Consider the following 20394-nt stretch of genomic DNA (forward strand, 5'->3'; position numbering starts at 1 on the left):
CACCACGTTCTAACTAATTGAGCTATAAATTTAAAGTGTTTTAACAAGGGATAAATAATAAAAGACTCTAAACCAAAAAAGAAAAATTTTTCCTAATCTAAGCAACAAAATAAACCGTTAGTTGTCCAAACACGAACAATCCCCGGCAACGGCGCCAAAAACTTGGTGCACAAATTGTGAATCACACTTTTCACAACTCGTACCACTGACCAGCAAGTGCACTGGGTCGTCCAAGTAATACCTCACGTGAGTAAGGGTCGAATCCCACGGAGATTGTTGGTTTGAAGCAATCTATGGTTATCTTGTAAATTTTAGTCAGGAAGTCAATTATGTTTATCAGTTGAATTGCAAATAAACAAGAGAGCATGGATTAAAGGTTACTTGTTATGCAGTAATGGAGAATATGTTGGAGTTTTGGAGATGCTTTGTCTTCTGAATTTCTGCTTTCCTCTGTCTTCTTGTTCACGCACGCACGTCCTCCTATGGCAAGCTGTGTGTTGGTGGATCACCGTTGTCAATGGCTACCTTCCATCCTTCCAGTGAAAACTACGCTCACGCGCTCTGTCACAGCACGGCTAATCACCGGTTGGTTCTCGATCCGGTTGGAATAGAATCCCTTGATTCCTTTGCGTTTGTCACTAACGCCCAGCCTTCAGGAGTTTGAAGCTCGTCACAGTCATTCAATCCTTGAATCCTACTCGGAATACCACAGATAAGGTTTAGACTTTCCGGATTCTCATGAATGCCGCCATCAATTCTAGCTTATACCACGAAGATTCTGATTAAGAGATCTAAGAGATACTCATTCAATCTGATATAGAACGGAGGTGGTTGTCATGCACACATTCATTGGTTGAGAATGGTGATGAGTGTCACGGATCATCACCTTCATCACAGTTAAGCGCGAATGAACATCTTAGATAGAAACAAGCGTGTTTGAATAGAAAACAGAAATACTTGCATTAATTCATCGAGACACAGCAGAGCTCCTCACCCCCAACAATGGAGTTTAGAGACTCATGCCGTCAAAGAGTACAAAGTTCAGATCTAAAATGTCATGAGATGCAAAATAAGTCTCTAAAAGTTGTTTAAATACTAAACTAGTAGCCTAGGTTTACAAAAAATGAGTAAACTATGATGGATGATGCAGAGATCCACTTCTAGGGCCCACTTGGTATGTGCTGGGGCTGAGATTTAAGCAATTCACGTGCAGAGGCCATTTGTGGAGTTGAACGCCAGTTTTTGTGCCAGTTTGGGCGTTCAACTCCAGCTTTTGATCCTTTTCTGGCGCTGGACGCCAGAATTGGGCAGAGAACTGGCGTTGAATGCCAGTTTACGTCGTCTATCCTTGTGCAAAGTATGGACTATTATATATTGCTGGAAAGCCCTGGATGTCTACTTTCCAACGCAATTGGAAGCATGCCATTTCGAGTTCTGTAGCTCCAGAAAATTTACTTTGAGTGCAGGGAGGTCAGAATCCAACAGCATCAGCAGTCCTTTTTCAGCCTGAATCAGATTTTTGCTCAGCTCCTTCAATTTCAGCCAGAAAAATACCTGAAATTACAGAAAAACACACAACTCATAGTAAAGTCCAGAAATATATATTTTTCCTAAAAACTAATGAAAATAGACTAAAAACTAACTAGAACATACTCAAAACTATATGAAATTAACCCCAAAAAGCGTATAAAATATCCGCTCATCAACTGCAAACTCCAAACCACTAGGCATTTCGTGCACTTTAAAGATCTCGTTATGCCTATCAAATAAGTTAACTTGGATGTTTTTCACTGCGTGCTAATTTGACATAATTTTCTCGGTTGCTGGTGTGCGAAATCGTGATCATTATATTCCTTGGTAACGGCGCTAAAAACTCAATACGCACGTTCATGATCTTATATCTATTTCACAACTTCGTACAACTAACCAGCAAGTGCACTGGGTCGTCCAAGTAATAAACCTTACGTGAGTAAGGGTCAATCCCACAGAGATTGTCGGCTTGAAGCAAGCTATGGTCACCTTGTAAATCTCAGTCAGGCGGATTAAATTGTATTAAGAAATTATAGTGGATGAAAATAAATAAAATATAAAATAGGATAGTGGTACTTATGTAATTCATTGGTGAGAATTTCAGATAAGCGTGTAGAGATGCTTTCGTTCCTCTGATCTCTGCTTTCCTGCTGTCTTCATCCAATCAATCCTACTCCTTTCCATGGCAAGCTTTATGTAGGGCATCACCGTTGTCAATGGCTACATCCTATCCTCCTGTGAAAATGGTCCAATGCGCTGTCACTGCATGGCTAATCATCTGTCGGTTCTCGATCATACTGGAATAGGATTTACTATCCTTTTGCGTCTATCACTACGCCCAACACTCGCGAGTTTGAAGCTCGTCACAGCCATCCCTTCCCATATCCTACTCGGAATACCACAGACAAGGTTTAGACTTTCCGGATCTCAGGAATGGCCATCCATGGGTTCTAACTTATACCACGAAGACACTAATAACTCGGACTCGGTCCCCTGTATTAGATATCCAAGAGATATCCATTCAATCTAAGGTAGAACGAAGGTGGTTGTCAGGCACGCGTTCATAAGTTGAGAATGATGATGACTGTCACGATCATCACATCCATCATATTGAAGTACGAATGAATATCTTAGAAGCAGAATAATTTGAATTGAATAGAAAAACAGTAGTACTTTGCATTAATCCTTGAGAAACAGCAGAGCTCCACACCTTAATCTATGGTGTGTAGAAACTCTACTGTTGAAAATACATAAGTGATAAGATCCAGGCATGGCCGAATGACCAGCCCCCAAAACATGATCAAAGGACCAAAAGATAATCCAAAGATATCCAAAGATGATGTAAATACAATAGTAAAAAGTCCTATTTATACTAAACTAGTTACTAGGGTTAACAGAAGTAAGTAATTGATGTAGAAATCCATTTCCGGGGCCCATTTGGTGTGTTCTTGGGCTGAGCATGAAGCTTTCACATGGAGAGGTCATTCTTGGAGTTGAACGCCAGTTTGTAACGTGTTTCTGGCATTGAACTCCACTTTGCAACTTGTTTCTGGCGCTGAACGCCAGACTGCAACATGGAACTGGCGTTCAACGCCAGTTTGTGTCATCTAAACTCGGGCAAAGTATGGACTATTATATATTGCTGGAAAGCCCTGGATGTCTAATTTCCAACGCAATTTGAAGCGCTCCATTTGGAGTTCTGTAGCTCCAGAAAATCCATTTTGAGTGCAGGGAGGTCAGAATCCAAAGCATCTGCAGTCCTTCTTCAACCTCTGAATTTGATTTTTGCTCAGGTCCCTCAATTTCAGTCAGAAAATACCTGAAATCACAGAAAAACACACCAACTCATAGTAAAATCCAGAAATGTGATTTTTAATTAAAAACTAATAAAAATATAATGAAAACTAATTAAATCATACTAAAAATATACTAAAAACAATGCCAAAAAGCGTATAAATTATCCGCTCATCATAACACCAAACTTAAATTGTTGCTTGTCCCCAAACAATTGAAAATCAAATAGGATAAAAAGAAGAGAATATACTATAAATTCCAAAATATCAATGAAACTTAGCTCCAATCAGATGAGCGGGACTTATAGCTTTTTGCCTCTTGAATAGTTTTGGCATCTCACTTTATCCATTGAAGTTCAGAATGATTGGCATCTATAGGAACTTAGAATTCAGATAGTGTTATTGATTCTCTTAGTTCAGTATGTTGATTCTTGAACACAGCTACTTTATGAGTCTTGGCCGTGGCCCTAAGCACTTTGTTTTCCAGTATTACCACCGGATACATAAATGCAACAGACACATAACTGGGTGAACCTTTTCAGATTGTGACTCAGCTTTGCTAAAGTCCCCAATTAGAGGTGTCTAGGGTTCTTAAGCACACTCTTCTTTTGCTTTGGACCTTGACTTTAACCGCTCAGTCTCAAGTTTTCACTTGACACCTTCACGCCACAAGCACATGGTTAGGGACAGCTTGGTTTAGCCGCTTAGGCCAGGATTTTATTCCTTTAGACCCTCCTATCCACTGATGCTCAAAGCCTTGGATCCTTTTTATTACCCTTGCCTTTTGGTTTTAAGGGTTATTGGCTTTTTGCTCTTGCCTTTTGGTTTAAAGAGCTTTTGGCTTTTTCTGCTTGCTTTTTCTTTTTCTTTCTCTCTTTTTTTTTGCTATTTTTTTCTTTTTTTTTTTTCTGCAAGCTTTTGTATTCACTATTTTTTCTTGCTTCAAGAATCATTTTTATGATTTTTCAGATTATCAAATAACATTTCTCCTGTTCATCATTCTTTCAAGAGCCAACATATTTAACATTCTTAAACAACAACTTCAAAAGACATATGCACTGTTCAAGCATTCATTCAGAAAATAAAAAGTATTGTCACCACATCAAAATAATTAAACTAGTTTCAAGGATGAATTCGAAACCATGTACTTCTTGTTCTTTTGTAATTAAAACATGTTTCATTCAAGAGAGGTGATGGATTCATAGGACATTCATAACTTTAAGGCATTGACACTTAAATACTTGTGATCATGAAGACAAAAACATAAACAAACATAAAGCATAAAAATCGAAAAACAGGAAAATAAATAAACAAGGAGATTAAGGAATGAGTCCACCTTAGTGAGGGTGGCGTCTTCCTCTTCTTGAAGAACCAATGGTGCTTTTGAGCTCCTCTATGTCTTTTTCTTGTCTTTCTTGCTCCTCCCTCATAGCTCTTTGATCTTCTCTAATTTCATGGAGGATGATGGAGTGCTCTTGATATTCCACCCTTAATTGTCCCATGTTGGAACTTAATTTACCTAGGGAAGTGTTGATTTGTTCCCAATAGTTTTGTGGAGGAAAGTGCATCCCTTGAGGCATCTCAGGGATTTCATGGTGAGGAATTTCCTTATGCTCATGTTGAGGTCCATGCTCTCTTGTTTGCTCCATCTTTTTCTTAGTGATGGGCTTATCCTCTTCAATGAGGATGTCTCCCTCTATGTCAATTCCAGCCGAATTACAGAGGTGGCAAATGAGGTGAGGAAGGGCTAACCTTGCCAAAGTGGAGGTCTTGTCAGCCACCTTGTAGAGTTCTTGAGGTATAATCTCATGAACTTCCACTTCCTCCCTAATCATGATACTATGGATCATGATGGCCCGGTCTATAGTAACTTCAGACCGGTTGCTAGTAGGAATGATTGAGCGTTGAATGAACTCCAACCATCCTCTAGCCACTGGTTTGAGGTCAAGCCTTCTTAGTTGAACCGGCTAGCCCCTTGAGTCAATTTTCCATTGAGCTCCTTCCACACATATGTCCATGAGGACTTGGTCCAACCTTTGATCAAAGTTGACTCTTCTAGTGTAGGGGTGTGCGTTCTCTTCCATCATTGGTAGGTTGAACGCCAACCTTACATTCTCCGGGCTGAAATCTAAGTATTTCTCCCGAACCATGGTGAGCCAATTCTTTGGGTTCGGGTTCACACTTTGATCATGGTTCCTGGTAACCCATGCGTTTGCATAGAACTCTTGAACCATTAAGATCCCGACTTGTTGAATGGGGTTGGTTAGAGCTTCCCAACCTCTTCTTTGGATTTCAAGTCGGATCTCCGGATACTCATTCTTTTTTAGTTTGAAAGGAACCTCAGGGATCACTTTCTTCTTGGCCACAACTTCATAGAAGTGGTCTTGATGAACCTTAGAGATGAATCTCTTCATCTCCTATGACTCAGAGGTGGAAGCAATTGCCTTCCCTTTCCTCTTTCTAGAGGTTTCTCTGGCCTTAGGTGCCATAAATGGTTATGAAAAAACAAAAGGCAATGCTTTTACCACAGCAAACTTAAAATGGTTGCTCGTCCTCGAGCAAAAGAAAAGAGAAAGAAGTAGAAGAAGAAGAAAAATGGAGGAGATGGAGGGAGAAGGTGGATTCGGCCAAGGGGGAGAAGAGAGGGTTGTGTTGTGTGAAAATGAAGAAGGAATAAGGGGTTTATATAAGAGTGGGGAGGGGTTAGGGTTCGGCCATTTAGGGTTGGGTTTGGGAGGGAAATTATTTTGAATTTAAAGGTAGGTAGAGTTTTTAGGGAAGAGAGGATGGATGTGAGTGGTGAAGAGGTGATGGGAAAGAGTGATTGAGTTGATTGGTGAGGGGTATTTGGGGAAGAGAGTTATGAAAAGGTGTGAAGAGGAGAGAAGAAGTAGGTGGGGATCCTGTGGGGTCAAGGACTTTAATCATCCCCGCTCCAATTAGGCGTGTAAACGCCCTCTGTAGGCAATCCTGGCGTTTAACGCCAGATTGCAGCATGTTTCTGGCGTTAAACGCCACTTCCATTTTTGTTTTGGGCGTTCAACGCCAGTCTGTAGAATGTTTCTGGCGTTGAATGCCAGTTTTCCTTTGGGGTGCATTCCTGGCGTTTAAACGTTAGAATGCTGCTTGTTTCTGGCGTTTAACGCCAGTTTCATGCTCTGTTCTGGCATTAAATGCCAGCCAGATGCTCCTTACTGGCGTTTAAACGCCAGTAAGCCCTTCCTCCAGGGTGTGCACGAATTGTGAATCACACTTTTCACAACTCGTACCACTAACCAGCAAGTACACTGGGTCGTCCAAGTAATACCTTACGTGAGTAAGGGTCGATCCCACGGAGATTGTTGGTTTGAAGCAATCTATGGTTATCTTGTAAATCTTAGTCAGGAAATCAATTATAATTATCAATATGAATTGCGAAGAATAAAAGAGCATGGATTAAATACTTATTGTGCAATAATGGAGAATATGTTGGTGTTTTGGAGATGCTTTGTCATCTGAATTTCAGCTTTTCTCTTGTACTCCTCTTCACACATGCAAGGCTCCTTCCATGGCAAGCTGTATGTAGGGTGTTACCGTTGTCAATGGCTACTTCCCATCCTCTTAGTGAAAATGGTCCAGGTGCGCTGTCACTGCCTGGCTAATCATCTGTTGGTTCTCACTCATGTTGTTTTTCATTCTGTTTTTGAATTTTTTTGTAGTTTTTGTGACTCCACATGATCATCAACCTAGTAAATCATGAAATAACAAAGAGAAAATAAAATAAAATATATTAAATAACATTAGGTGCCTCCCAACAAGCGCTTCTTTAATGTCAATAGCTTGACAGTGGGCTCTTACTGAGCTACACAGGTGATCAGGTCAATTTTATAGATTCCCAACACCAAACTTAGAGTTTGGATGTGGGGATTCAACACCAAACTTAGAGTTTGGCTGAGGCCTCCCAACATCAAACTTAGAGTTTGATTGTGGGGGCTTTGTTTGACTCTGTACTGAGAGAAGCTTTTCATGCTTCCTCTCTATGGTTACAGAAGGAGAACCTTGAGTTTTAAACACAAGGTAGTCCTTATTCAGTTGAAGGACCAACTCTCCTCTGTCCACATCAATCACAGCTCTTGCTGTGGCTAGGAAGGGTCTTCCAAGGATGATGGATTCATCCTCTTCCTTCCCAGTGTCTAGGATTATGAAATCAGCAGGGATGTAAAGGTCTTCAACCTTTACTAACATGTCCTCTACTAGTCCATAAGCCTATTTTCTTGAGTTGTTTGCCATCTCTAGTAAGATTCTGGCAGCTTGCACCTCAAAGATTCCCAATTTCTCCATTACAGAGAGGGGCATGAGGTTTATCCCTGACCCAAGGTCACATAGAGCCTTCTCAAAGGTCATGGTGCCTATGGTACAAGGTATTAAGGACTTTCCAGGATCTTGTTTCTTTTGAGGCAATCTCAATTGATCCAGATCACTCAGTTCATTGGTGAGCAACGGAGGTTCATCTTCCCAAGTCTCATTACCAAATAATTTGGCATTCAGCTTCATGATAGCACCAAGGTACTTGACAACTTGCTCTTCAGTAACATCTTCATTCTCTTCAGAAGAAGAATACTCATCAGGGCTCATGAATGGCATAAGGAGGTTTATGGAATCTCTATTGTCTCCAGATGAGCCTCATAGTCCTTTGGTTCCTCAGAGGGAAACTCCTTATTGATCTCTGGACATCCCAGGAGGTCTTCCTCACTGAGGTTCACGTCCTCTCCCTCCCTTGTAGGTTCGGCCATGATGATCAATTCAATGGCCTTGCACTCTCCTTTTGGATTTTCTTCTGTATTACTTGGGAGAGTATTAGGAGGGGTTTCAATGATCCTTTTACTTAGCTGGCCCACTTGTGCTTCCAAATTTCTAATGGAGGACCTTGTTTCATTCATGAAACTTAGAGTGGCCTTAGATAGATCAAAGACTATATTTGCTAAGCTAGATGGATCCTGCTCAGGACTCTCTGTCTTTTGCTGAGTGGATGATGGGAAAGGCTTGCCATTGCTAAACCTGTTTCTTCCACCATTATTAAAGCCTTGTTGAGGCTTTTGTTGATCCTTCCATGAGAGATTTGGGTGATTTCTCCGTGAGGGATTATAGGTGTTTCCATAGGGTTCACCCATGTAATTCACCTCTGCTATTGCAGGGTTCTCAGGATCATAAGCTTCTTCCTCAGAAGATGCCTCTTGAGTACTGTTGGATGCAGCTTGCATTCCATTCAGACTCTGAGAAATCATATTGACTTACTGAGTCAATATTTTATTCTGAGCCAATATGGCATTCAGAGTATCAATTTCAAGAACTCCCTTCTTCTGAGGCGTTCCATTACTCACAGGATTCCTCTCAGAAGTGTACATGAACTGGTTATTAGCAACCATGTCAATGAGTTCTTGAGCTTCTGCAGGCATTTTCTTTAGGTGAATGGATCCACCTGCAGAAGTATCCAATGACATCTTAGCTAATTCAGAGAGACCATCATAGAATATATCCAGGATGGTCCATTCTGAAAGCATGTCAGAAGGACACTTTTTGGTCAGTTGCTTATATCTCTCCCAAGCTTCATAGAGGGATTCACCTTCTTTCTGTCTGAAAGTTTGAACATCCACTCTAAGCTTACTCAGCTTTTGAGGAGGAAAGAACTTGGCTAAGAAAGCCGTGACCAGCTTATCCCAAGAGTTCAGGCTATCTTCGGGTTGAGAGTCCAACCACACTCTAGCTCTGTCTCTTACAGCAAACGGGAAAAGCATAAGCCTGTAGACCTCGGGATCAACCCCATTGGTCTTAACAGTGTCACAGATCTGCAAGAATTCAGTTAAGAACTGAAAAGGATCTTCAGATGGAAGTCCATGAAACTTGCAGTTCTGTTGCATCAGAGAAACTAATTGAGGTTTCAGCTCAAAATTGTTTGCTCCAATGGCAGGGATGGAGATGCTTCTTCCATGTAAATTGGAATTAGGTGCAGTAAAGTCACCAAGCATCCTCCTTGCATTATTATTATTTTCGGCTGCCATCTCCTCTTTCTGTTCGAAAATTCCTGTAAGGTTGTCTCTGGATTGTTGTATTTTAGCTTCTCTTAGTTTCCTTTTTAGAGTCCTTTCAGGTTCAGGATCTGCTTCAACAAGAATGTTCTTGTCCTTGCTCCTACTCATATGACAAAGAAGGGAATAACAAAGAAAATATGGAATCCTCTATGTCACAGTATAAAGATTCCTTTGTGTGAGTAGAAGAAGAAAAGAATGTAATGTAAAGAAGAGAAGAGGAAAAAACTCGAACACAGAGAGGGAGGTGGTGTTCGAATTTTTGGGTGAAAGAGAAGTGTTAGTAGATGAAAAAATAAATAGAAGGAGATGAGAGGTGAGAGAATTCGAAAAATAAAAATTAAAATTTAAAGTTAAATTTCGAAAATAGAAATAAAAAATTTTTTAAAATTAAACTTAGAATTCGAAAATTAAAAATTGAAATTAAATTAAATTTAAAATAATTAGTTAATCAAAATGAAATTTTGAAAAAGAGGGAGGTATTTTCGAAAATTTTAAGAGTGGATTGAATTAGTTAGGTGATTTTGAAAAAGATATGATTGAAACAAAAAGATAAGATTGATTGAAGAAGATTTGAAAATCAATTTTAAAAAAAGATAAGAGGTTAGGAAAGAAGTTAGAAAAGATTTTGAAATTAAATTTGAAAAAGATATGATTGAAATTAAAAAAAAGATATGATTGAAACAAAAAGATATGATTGATTGAAACTTATTTTGAAAAAGATTTGAAAAAGAAATTTAAAAAGATTTGATTTTTTTTTTAAAATTAAAGTTGATTACTTGACTAACAAGAAACAAAAAGATATGATTTTAAAAATTAAAGATTAATCTTTTCTTAAAAGGCAAGTAACAACTTGAAATTTTTCAATCAATCATATTAAATGTTAGTATTAATTTCGAAAATCATGGAATAAAGATAAGAAAAAGATTTTTGAAAATTAATTTTAAAAAATTTCGAAATTATTAAGGAAAATTTGAAAAAATTTGATTTTTTGAAAAAGTTTTGAAAAAGATAGGATTTTTAAATTGAAAATTTGATTTGACTCATAAGAAACAACTAGATTTTTTTTAAAAAATTTGAAAAAGTCAATCCAAATTTTCGAAATTTTAAGAGAGAAAAAGGGAAAGATATTTTTTTGATTTTTTGAATTTTTAATGAAGAAAAAGAAAAACATGAAAAAGATTCATAACATAAAAATTATGAATCAAAACACACAATGCATGCAAGAACATTATGAATGTCAAGATGAACACCAAGAACACTTTGAAGATCAAGATGAACATCAAGACTTATTTTTGAAAATTTTTAAGAAAAGAAAAACATGCAAGACACCAAACTTAAAAATTTTTATTCTTTAGACATTAATAATTCAAGAATGCATATGAAAAACAAGGAAAGACACAAAACAAGAAAATATGAAGATCAAACAAGAAGACTAGCCAGGAACAACTTGAAGATCATGAAAGAATGCAATGCATGAAATTTTCAAAAATAATTTTTAGAAAATTAAAAAGATGCAATTGACACCAAACTTAAATCTTGACTCTAGACTCAAACAAGAAACACAAAAATTATTTTTGGTTTTGTGATTTTATAATTTTTTTTGGATTTTTGAAATTTAATTAGGAAAAACGAAAAAGAAGAAAAATTTTTTTGTATTTTTTGAAAATAAGAAATAAAAAGCTTAAAATTAAAATAAAATTACCTAATCTGAGCAACAAGATGAACCGTCAGTTGTCCAAACTCGAACAATCCCCGGCAACGGCGCCAAAAACTTGGTGTGCGAAATCGTGATCATTCCATTCCTTGGTAACGGCGCTAAAAACTCAATATGCATGTTCATGATCTTATATCTGTTTCACAACTTCGTAAAACTAACCAGCAAGTGCACTGGGTCATCCAAGTGATAAACCTTACGTGAGTAAGGGTCGATCCCACGGAGATTGTCGGCTTAAAGCAAGCTATGGTCACCTTGTAAATCTCAGTCAGGCAAATTAAATTGTATTAAGAAATTATAGTGGATGAAAATAAATAAAATATAAAATAGGATAGTGGTACTTATTTAATTCATTGGTGAGAATTTCAGATAAGCGTGTAGAGATGCTTTCGTTCCTCTGATCTCTGCTTTCCTGCTGTCTTCATCCAATCAATCTTACTCCTTTCCATGGCAAGCTTTATGTAGGGCATCACCGTTGTCAATGGCTACATCCCATCCTCATGTGAAAATGGTCCAATGCGCTGTCACTGCATGGTTAATCATCTGTCGGTTCTCGATCATACTGGAATAGGATTTACTATCCTTTTGCGTCTGTCACTACGCCCAGCACTCGCGAGTTTGAAGCTCGTCACAGCCATCCCTTCCCAGACCCTACTTGGAATACCACAGACAAGGTTTAGACTTTCCAGATCTCAGGAATGGTCATCCATGGGTTCTAACTTATACCACGAAGACACTAATAACTCGGACTCGGTCCCCTGTATTAGATATCCAAGAGATATCCATTCAATCTAAGGTAGAACGAAAGTGGTTGTCAGGAATGCGTTCATAAGTTGAGAATGATGATGACTGTCACGATCATCACATCCATCATATTGAAGTGCGAATGAATATCTTAGAAGCGGAATAAGTTGAATTGAATAGAAAAACAGTAGTACTTTGCATTAATCCTTGAGGAACAGCAGAGCTCCACACCTTAATCTATGGTGTGTAGAAACTCTACCGTTGAAAATACATAAGTGATAAGGTCCAGGCATGGCCGAATGACCAGCCCCCAAAACATGATCAAAGGACCAAAAGATAATCCAAAGATATCCAAAGATGATGTAAATACAATAGTAAAAAGTCCTATTTATACTAAACTAGTTACTAGGGTTTACAGAAGTAAGTAATTGATGTAGAAATCCATTTCTGGGGCCCACTTGGTGTGTGCTTGGGCTGAGCATGAAGCTTTCACATGGAGAGGTCATTCTTGGAGTTGAACGCTAGTTTGTAACGTGTTTCTGGCGTTGAACTCCACTTTGCAACTTGTTTCTGGCGCTGAACGCCAGACTACAACATGGAACTGGCGTTCAACGCCAGTTTGCGTCATCTAAACTCGGGCAAAGTATAAACTATTATATATTTCTGGAAAGCCCTAGATGTCTACTTTCCAACGCAATTGGAAGCGCACCATTTGAAGTTTTGTAACTCCAGAAAATTCACTTTGAGTGTAGGGAGGTCAGAATCCAACAGCATCTGTAGTCCTTCTTCAACCTCTGAATCTGATTTTTGCTCAGATCCCTCAATTTCAGCCAGAAAATACCTGAAATCATAGAAAAATATACAAACTCATAGTAAAGTCCAGAAATATAATTTTTAATTAAAAACTAATAAAAATATAATGAAAACTAATTAAATCATACTAAAAACAATGCCAAAAAGCGTATAAATTATCCGCTCATCAGTTGCATATTCAGAGAATAGTTGACCTGTACTTAACAAGGGCTGTGATGGAAAGATTACGTGTCTCTTTCAATACTCCATTAATGCACTCCACTAGGTTGGTGATTATATGGCCTCAGCAATGTCCGCCATCAGATGCCAAGGCATACTGCGATCAAGAGATATTGTCCAGCCACTACTTGTAAGCCCTCCCCGGCTCACATAATCTCTGGTGAAACATATTGAATTTATGCATAGTTCTAGAATAGCCTATATTGATAATCATCTTCTGCATATGCGGCACCTTGAACCTCCTAAAAAAGTTGGATGCTATGTGTTTGACACAAAACATGTGAATAGCTCTCGCATATTATCATACTTCATTACTACGACCTACAGCTGAAATAATTGACTCGTGTCAATCAGAGATAAGGATAACACCATATCAATTAACCACATGTATTTGCAAATGGCTAAAAAAAAGTGCAAGATATTGGTAGTCTCACCCTCGACCCGATCAAACCGGCCTGAGCTACAGAACGAATCGAACCGGTCAGCTTGCAAGATGATGTCAAGATAACATCAGCACGTACCAATTTCAAAAAATTGGCATTACTGCTGAGGTGATACGGATGCCCAATGTTAATGTATGTATAGTATATAAAAATAATAGAACTAACACAAGGAATGGTATCTAGTGTATGAGGTCAAGAGTAATTACAAGAAAGAAAAGGAAAGAATAACCAAAGGAGAGGCCCACAAGCAGTATTAGACTCCTAGCTCACCTGACCAAAGCAAAGTTCCAATGAGGAGGAGAAAAGAAAATTGAAGAATTCAGAAAGAGGAGAATTAGCAGAGAGAGAATGAGATCACAATTCATACACACTTTTTTCTGATCATTTCTTCTCCTTAACTACCTTTCACACTTTTGTCATCCTTTTGCTTTCTGCGTGAATGGTTTGTTATGGTCTTGCTATTTATACCTTCTTCCACGTGGCTTGTTCTTTTATTGGCCTCCCTTCTTACATTTGTATCATTACCCCTGTCCTAAAAAACAACCTTGTCCTCAAGGTTGAACTGAGGGTATTAAATCTTCATATCTTCATAGGACTCCCAAGTGGCTTCTTCATCAGTAAGTTGAAGCCATTTGACCAATACTTCTTCATGCCAACGGCCATCCTTTTTAACCATTCAGTGACCCAATACTAGGTGTGGGTACAGTTTGCAATGTTGGGCATCAATGAGTAATGGGACTGGTATATTGGCTGGAGTAGGGTTACCCACGCACCTCTTTAGCAAAGACACATGAAACACAGGGTGGATGCGAGCCCCGAGTGGCAGTTCTAGTTTATAGGCAACTTTACCAATTCGCTGCAATATGGGAAAAGGGCCAAAATACTTCATGGCTAACTTGTAATGTTTGTGCACAGCCAAAGAGTGTTGTCTATAAGGTTGCAATTTGACATAAACAAAGTCACCAATGTTGAACTCAATATCACGTCGCCTGGTATTGGCTGTAGCCTTCACCCTAGCTTGTGCTCGCTGTAAATTATGCTTCAAAGCTTCCAACATAGTATCACGCTGTTGTAATTGTTCTTGAACTACAGGTGTGTCTGAAGCTTGTGGGTTGTAGCGTATAATTGGGGCTAGATCTTTTCTAAAGACAGCTTTGTAGGGTGACATACCAATAGCTGAATGGTATGATGTATTATAATTGAAGGCAACCCAAGGAAGCAACTTTGGCCAGTCGCGAGGTTTCTCTTGTGTATAACAACGTAAATACATTTCAAGGCCCTGATTGAGCACCTCGGTCTGCCCATCCGATTCAGGGTGATACGCCGAGCTTCGAGCGAGGGTGATGCCGTGGCCTTGACAGCATTGCTCCCAAAATCTGCTAGTAAAAAATTCGATCACGATCTGAAACGATTGACTGGGGAACCCTATGAACGCTCACCACATGTTTCAAAAATGCCTCGGCAACTTTAAGTGCTGTATAGTTCGCAGGCAAAGGAATAAAGTGCGCAAACTTGGAGAGTCGATCAACCACAACAAGAATCACCGATAGTCTTTGTACCACCGGTAAGCCAGTGATAAATTCCATAGATATATCCTGCCATAAGTGTGAGGGCATGGGTAAAGGTTGTAAGAGGCCTGCAGGTGGTAAAGTGGAGTACTTAGCCTGCTGACATGTAGGACAAGCTCGGACATACTCCTTCACAGTTTTGGCCATATCCTTCCAAAAAAACTGTGCTGAGATGCGGGTCAAAGTCTTCTGGTAGCTGCCGTGACCTCCCACCATTGAGTCGTGAAATTCATAGAGTAAGGTCTTCACTAAAGAAGAGGTGTGGGGAACCACGATTCTGTCCCCGCGATACCACAAACCCTGACGTTGCTGCCACCTTCCCGAAGTTAATTCCAACTCTGAAAACTCAGATCTGGGGTCATAATCCTTCGATTCAGCTTGCAGCTGAGGCACCAAAGAACAATGCAGCACTGAGAGACCCATGAATGATCTAGATAGACTATCCGCTCCTTGATTTTCGGAACCTTTCTTATACTCGATTGTGAAATCGTAGCCAAATAATTTTGCCAACCAAAATTGTTGCTCAGGAGTTTGTATAGTCTGATTCTGTAGCTCTTTTAAACTCTTGTGATCAGTTCTGATAACAAATCTATGCCCCAAGAGATAGTGTCGAAACTTCGCGACTGCTGAAATAATGGCCAACATTTCTCTAGCATACACCGATTGTTTCTGGGCTGTCATGGATAATTTCTTGGAAAAGTACGCTATAGGGTCTCCATCTTGACTCAAAATGGCACCGATCCCCGATCCAAAAGCATCGGTCTCAAGAACAAAAGGCTTGGAGAAATTTGGCAAGGCTAAAACTGGCGCCGACGATAGAGCCCGCTTCAAGTTCACAAACGCGGCATTAGCTGCAGCAGACCACGCAAAGTTATCTTTGCGCAATAAGTCGGTAAGAGGCGCAGCAATTAAAGCAAAGTTATAGATAAATTTGCGATAATAACTAGCCAAGCCTAAGAAGGCTCGTAACTACTTCACCGAAGTAGGAGGTAACCATTGTTTGATCGCTTATACTTTTGAGGCATCCACCCTCACCCCTTCTTTGGAAACTACATGGCCCAAATAATCAACCTCTGTCCTACCAAAAGAACACTTAGAGAATTTAGCAAATAAAGCATTCTCTTTGAGGATAGTTAAAACCTACACTAAATGTTCAATATGTGAATTCCAATCAGGACTATATACCAATATGTCGTCAAAGAAGACAAGGACAAACTTTCTTAATACAGGTGCAAAAACTAAATTCATGAGGCTTTGGAAAGTTGCCGGTACATTTGTAAGGCCGAAGGGCATTACGAGCCATTCGTACAAGCCTTAGTGTGTTCGAAACGCTGTCTTGAAACAGTCTTCAGGCCTCACACGGATTTGGTGATACCCCGACCTGAGGTCCAACTTGGAAAAATATTGTGCATCAAAGAGTTCATCTAAGAGTTCATCAACTGTCGGCATTGTGAAGGAATCTTTGATTGTGACTGCATTAAGAGCCCTATAATCCGTGCAGAATCTCCATGAGCCATATTTCTTTTTCACCAAAAGCACAGGGGATGAAAACAGGCTCAAGCTAGGCCAAATGATGCCTGCAGTTAACATGTCAGCCACAATGCGCTCAATCTCAGTCTTTTGGCTATGAGCATAACGATAAGGCTTCACTTTCACCGGGGATGTGCCTGGACATAAATGAATAGCATGATCCTGCATTCGTGTCGGGGGTAAGCCTTGAGGCACCTGAAAAACTGAACTGTATTGGCGCAACAACATTGCCAACTCAAGAGGAGTATTGCTTGGTATGTCGAGAGATTGAGGAGATGTAGCTTCTGGCATTTGTAATTGAATAGTATATAGTTTTGCAATTTCTTTAGTGGCACACAACCGTTTCAAGTGATTGAATTGAGCTTGGGTTGGCTGGTTATTCAATTCCCCTTGTAAGGTAATGAGTCGGTTATTGTCCAAGAAGGTAATGAATTTCTTTTGATAATTGACCAAGTGTGTGTCAAGCGTCTCCAACCATATATCACCTAGTACCAATTCTTCACTGGCTATTGGGAGTAAAAAGGCTGTGATAAACAGTGTATGATCATGCACCATAACTGGCACCGCACGCACTTCACCTTCACACTGTAATAATTCACCATTGCCGACTTCTACCTTGAACGGGGGCGCGACATACACAGGCAACGATAACTGCTTCGCCAAGGCTGGGTGGAGGAAATTGTCCGAGCTACTCCCATCCATTAAAATACGTATCTGGCGACCATTGACTACCCTGGTAAAGCGAATGGAGCGTCGATTCGGTACACCAGTCAAAGCATTATAAGATAAATGCAATGATTCCTCCACGGTTGGCTCCACGCTAATTTTGGCCTGCACGGGTTCTGACGCATGTGTCGCAGCTTGCGACTCCTCTGGGACTTCCTCCAAGGTCTGGATTAGAAAATAGTGTTTTGAACTGCACTTATGGGCTGGGGTGTATCGCTCATCACAAGTGAAACAGAGGCCTCTATCCCTCCGGAATTGGATCTCAGTAGGTGAGAGTTTGCGCAATGTGTTTGAAATTGGTGGTGTGGACAGTAACGGTAGTGTATGGGAAATGTTAGGAGGTGAAGGTAAAGCGGGTACAGTCCTTTGTTGTGTATGATTAGGAGTACGTGGGTGGGACGATAACTGCGGTCGAAGAGACGAACGCCCATTTTGGGTTGGTGGGAAGAATTTATCCTCGAACAACTTTGCTAATGAAACGGCTTGCATCAAAGAGGCCGGAGATCGAGATTTAACCTCTCGCTTCAGGTCCGGATGTAACCCACCAACAAAACAATCAAGCATTAAAGCATCATCCATCCCATAAACCCTTGCAGCTAACTCATTAAACGCATCAAAATAAAGTTTCACCGAAGCAATTTGTTTGAGCTTCAACAATTCCTCACGTGGAGTCTCAAATAAAGAAGGGCCAAAATGCATTTGCATAGCAGTGGATAATTCAAGCCAGGATGTTACTGGGTTGAGTTTTTTCCAAATTTGGAACCAGGCAAGGGCTCGCGCCTCCAAATTGACTGCAACAAGATCCATCATCTGATCCTCTGGGGTCTCGTATATGCGGAAGAATCGGTCCATACGGTAAATCCATTGTGTGACATCCTCAGACCCTGAAAACTTAGGAAAATCTAACTTCAATTGACGTTGGGGCGCAAAAAATTGTCGCGATGGCGGTTCATGATGTCCCTCCCGTTGATGCTAGAGTGAAGCTAACGACTAGGTTATAGCCGCGAGCTGTTCCTGTTGGCTATAAAATTGCTCTGTCAACTGGAGAATTGCAGCTTGCATTGTTTGCATCCGAGTGTTGTCTCCCATGGCAGCTCAACGAAAGCACCAATGATACGGATGCCCAATGTTAATGTATGTATAGTATATAAAAATAATAGAACTAACACAAGGAATGGTATCTAGTGTATGAGGTCAAGAGTAATTACAAGAAAGAAAAGGAAAGAATAACCAAAGGAGAGGCCACAAGCAGTATTAGACTCCCAGCTCACCTGACCAAAGCAAAGTTCCAATGAGGAGGAGAAAAGAAAATTGAAGAATTCAGAAAGAGGAGAATTAGCAGAGAGAGAATGAGCTCACAATTCATACACACTTTTTTCTGATCATTTCTTCTCCTTAACTACCTTTCACTTTTGTCATCCTTTTGCTTTCTGTGTGAATGGTTTGTTATGGTCTTGCTATTCATACCTTTTTCCATGTAGCTTGTTCTTTTATTGGCCTCCCTTCTTGCATTTGTATCATGAGGTTCAAACCTGGGACTACCAGAACATGAAAGACCCTACAACCACCAGACTAAGATGTTCTTTTATACTATAGATGCCTTTTTATAAATGTATTATAATTTATTAGACATATCTTAATTAATAGCTTCATGTATTAATTATTTTAGTAATGCAATATTTAAAATCTCCTTATCCTTTTGTCTTTTTATTCTAATGAGTAATTTTTATATTTAATTTAATTTAATTTTTTATTTTATATTTACTCACTTAAATTAATTATTTTTAATTTTACATAATTATTAAAATAAACATTAAATGTTGTTCAATATCTCTAAATTAAAAAGATAAGAAAAAATATTTTTATTAATCATACCATATTTTTTATTGATACTTATATATATTTATTAATATTAACTTTTTTAACATATATTTGATTAATGTAATTAATTAATAAATTATTAAAATTTTAAAATAAGTTAATTAATATAAAAATTTGTATTATAAAAAAATAAAATTTATATAATTATTTAATATGACTAGATCACTTGGTTCAACCTGTAATCTATCGGTTGAACCAGTGACCCGGTGATCCAGTAGTCTAATTGGATCGATTATCGGTTCGATTTTGATAACTATACAGTCTCTAGAGTTAAACTCCATTCTGACCATGTATTCACTGTCAGCAACAACAGTGGGGTTGCACCAATAATAAAACAAAAAAAATCTAAATATTATCCTAACAATAACAACAACAACAATAATAATAATAATAAGGGGAATTATAACGTACAGATGTTAATGTATACAGAGTTGAAGAGATTCCCTTTTATTAAAGATTGTGGCAACAAGTGGCATCGTGATCTACGAAGGGGAGCAGTTCGGCAGTGGTGTTAGAGTTCTTGTCGAGGCTACATGTTGTTGGAGCCGTGCCAAGTAGTGAGAGTGAGGGAAGGCCGTAATGGGCTTCGGAGGTGGGCTCCGTAACCGCTATTCTAGATGGATTGGAGCAAAGAGCGTAGAGCAAACGTGTATGGGCTATAGGATATTATTAGGATTAGGGAATAAGAGTTGTAGGATTGTTAGAACTTGAAAAAAAAATCTGTTTCAGGGAAAGATGAGCCTGCCGCAATAATGATGTAAATCAAGTCTACTGAACTATGGAAAAAAAAATATTTTCTTTATTGTTTAGAATATATTTAATTGCAAATACAAGTTGAAATTGTGAAAACTTTTTTTTCTCTTGTATAACAGTTAAATGAAAATAGAAAAAGATTAGTTTAAAAATTAATATAAGAAACAGGAAATATGAAAATGCCACATCAAATGCATTTAAAAAATATACCTATAAAAACTTAAAATTTTAATTTTTAAAAAGATTAAAACACCTTTATAATTAATTTCTAAACGAACAAAACAATTTTTGAAGATTGAGTTTAAAAAAAATTAAAATACATTTTAGTTTATTCTTAAAGGAATGAGGTAGCCTTTTAAGCATTAATTTTAAAAAGGATCCCGCTAGGGAGACAATGGACTATTTATACAATGTGTACAATGGGCTATTGAGTTACAAAATGAACATCTCTCATACTATCTAGAATAACCATGAGTACTAGCGATAATAAACATCTTCCTAAAAGGTTAAACTGATTTTGGGGTTCACCAAAAATCTAACTCTTGACCTTTCGGATCTAGCGTTCTAATATCATGTCATGATACCACTCATCCCAAAAATTTCAGTTGATGG

At 38.8% G+C, this 20394-nt stretch overlaps 1 protein-coding gene and 1 non-coding gene across 2 annotated transcripts; one reads left to right on the forward strand and one right to left on the reverse strand.

Moving 5' to 3' along the window:
• Window positions 1–8857: 8857 nt before the first annotated feature.
• On the forward strand, window positions 8858–8965 carry LOC148579854 (small nucleolar RNA R71). The gene has a single exon (XR_015895589.1). It is a non-coding gene; the product is annotated as a small nucleolar RNA R71 (small nucleolar RNA).
• A 7241-nt stretch (window positions 8966–16206) lies between these two features.
• Window positions 16207–18000, reverse strand: LOC148579855 (uncharacterized). The gene has a single exon (XM_088491213.1). The coding sequence runs from the start codon at window positions 17998–18000 to the stop codon at window positions 16207–16209; it is 1794 nt and encodes a 597-aa protein (XP_088347339.1).
• Window positions 18001–20394: the final 2394 nt, after the last annotated feature.

Source organism: Arachis ipaensis, chromosome B10 (assembly GCF_059453495.1).
Source record: "Arachis ipaensis isolate K30076 ecotype BB chromosome B10, ASM5945349v1, whole genome shotgun sequence".
Classification (NCBI taxonomy): domain Eukaryota; kingdom Viridiplantae; phylum Streptophyta; class Magnoliopsida; order Fabales; family Fabaceae; genus Arachis; species Arachis ipaensis.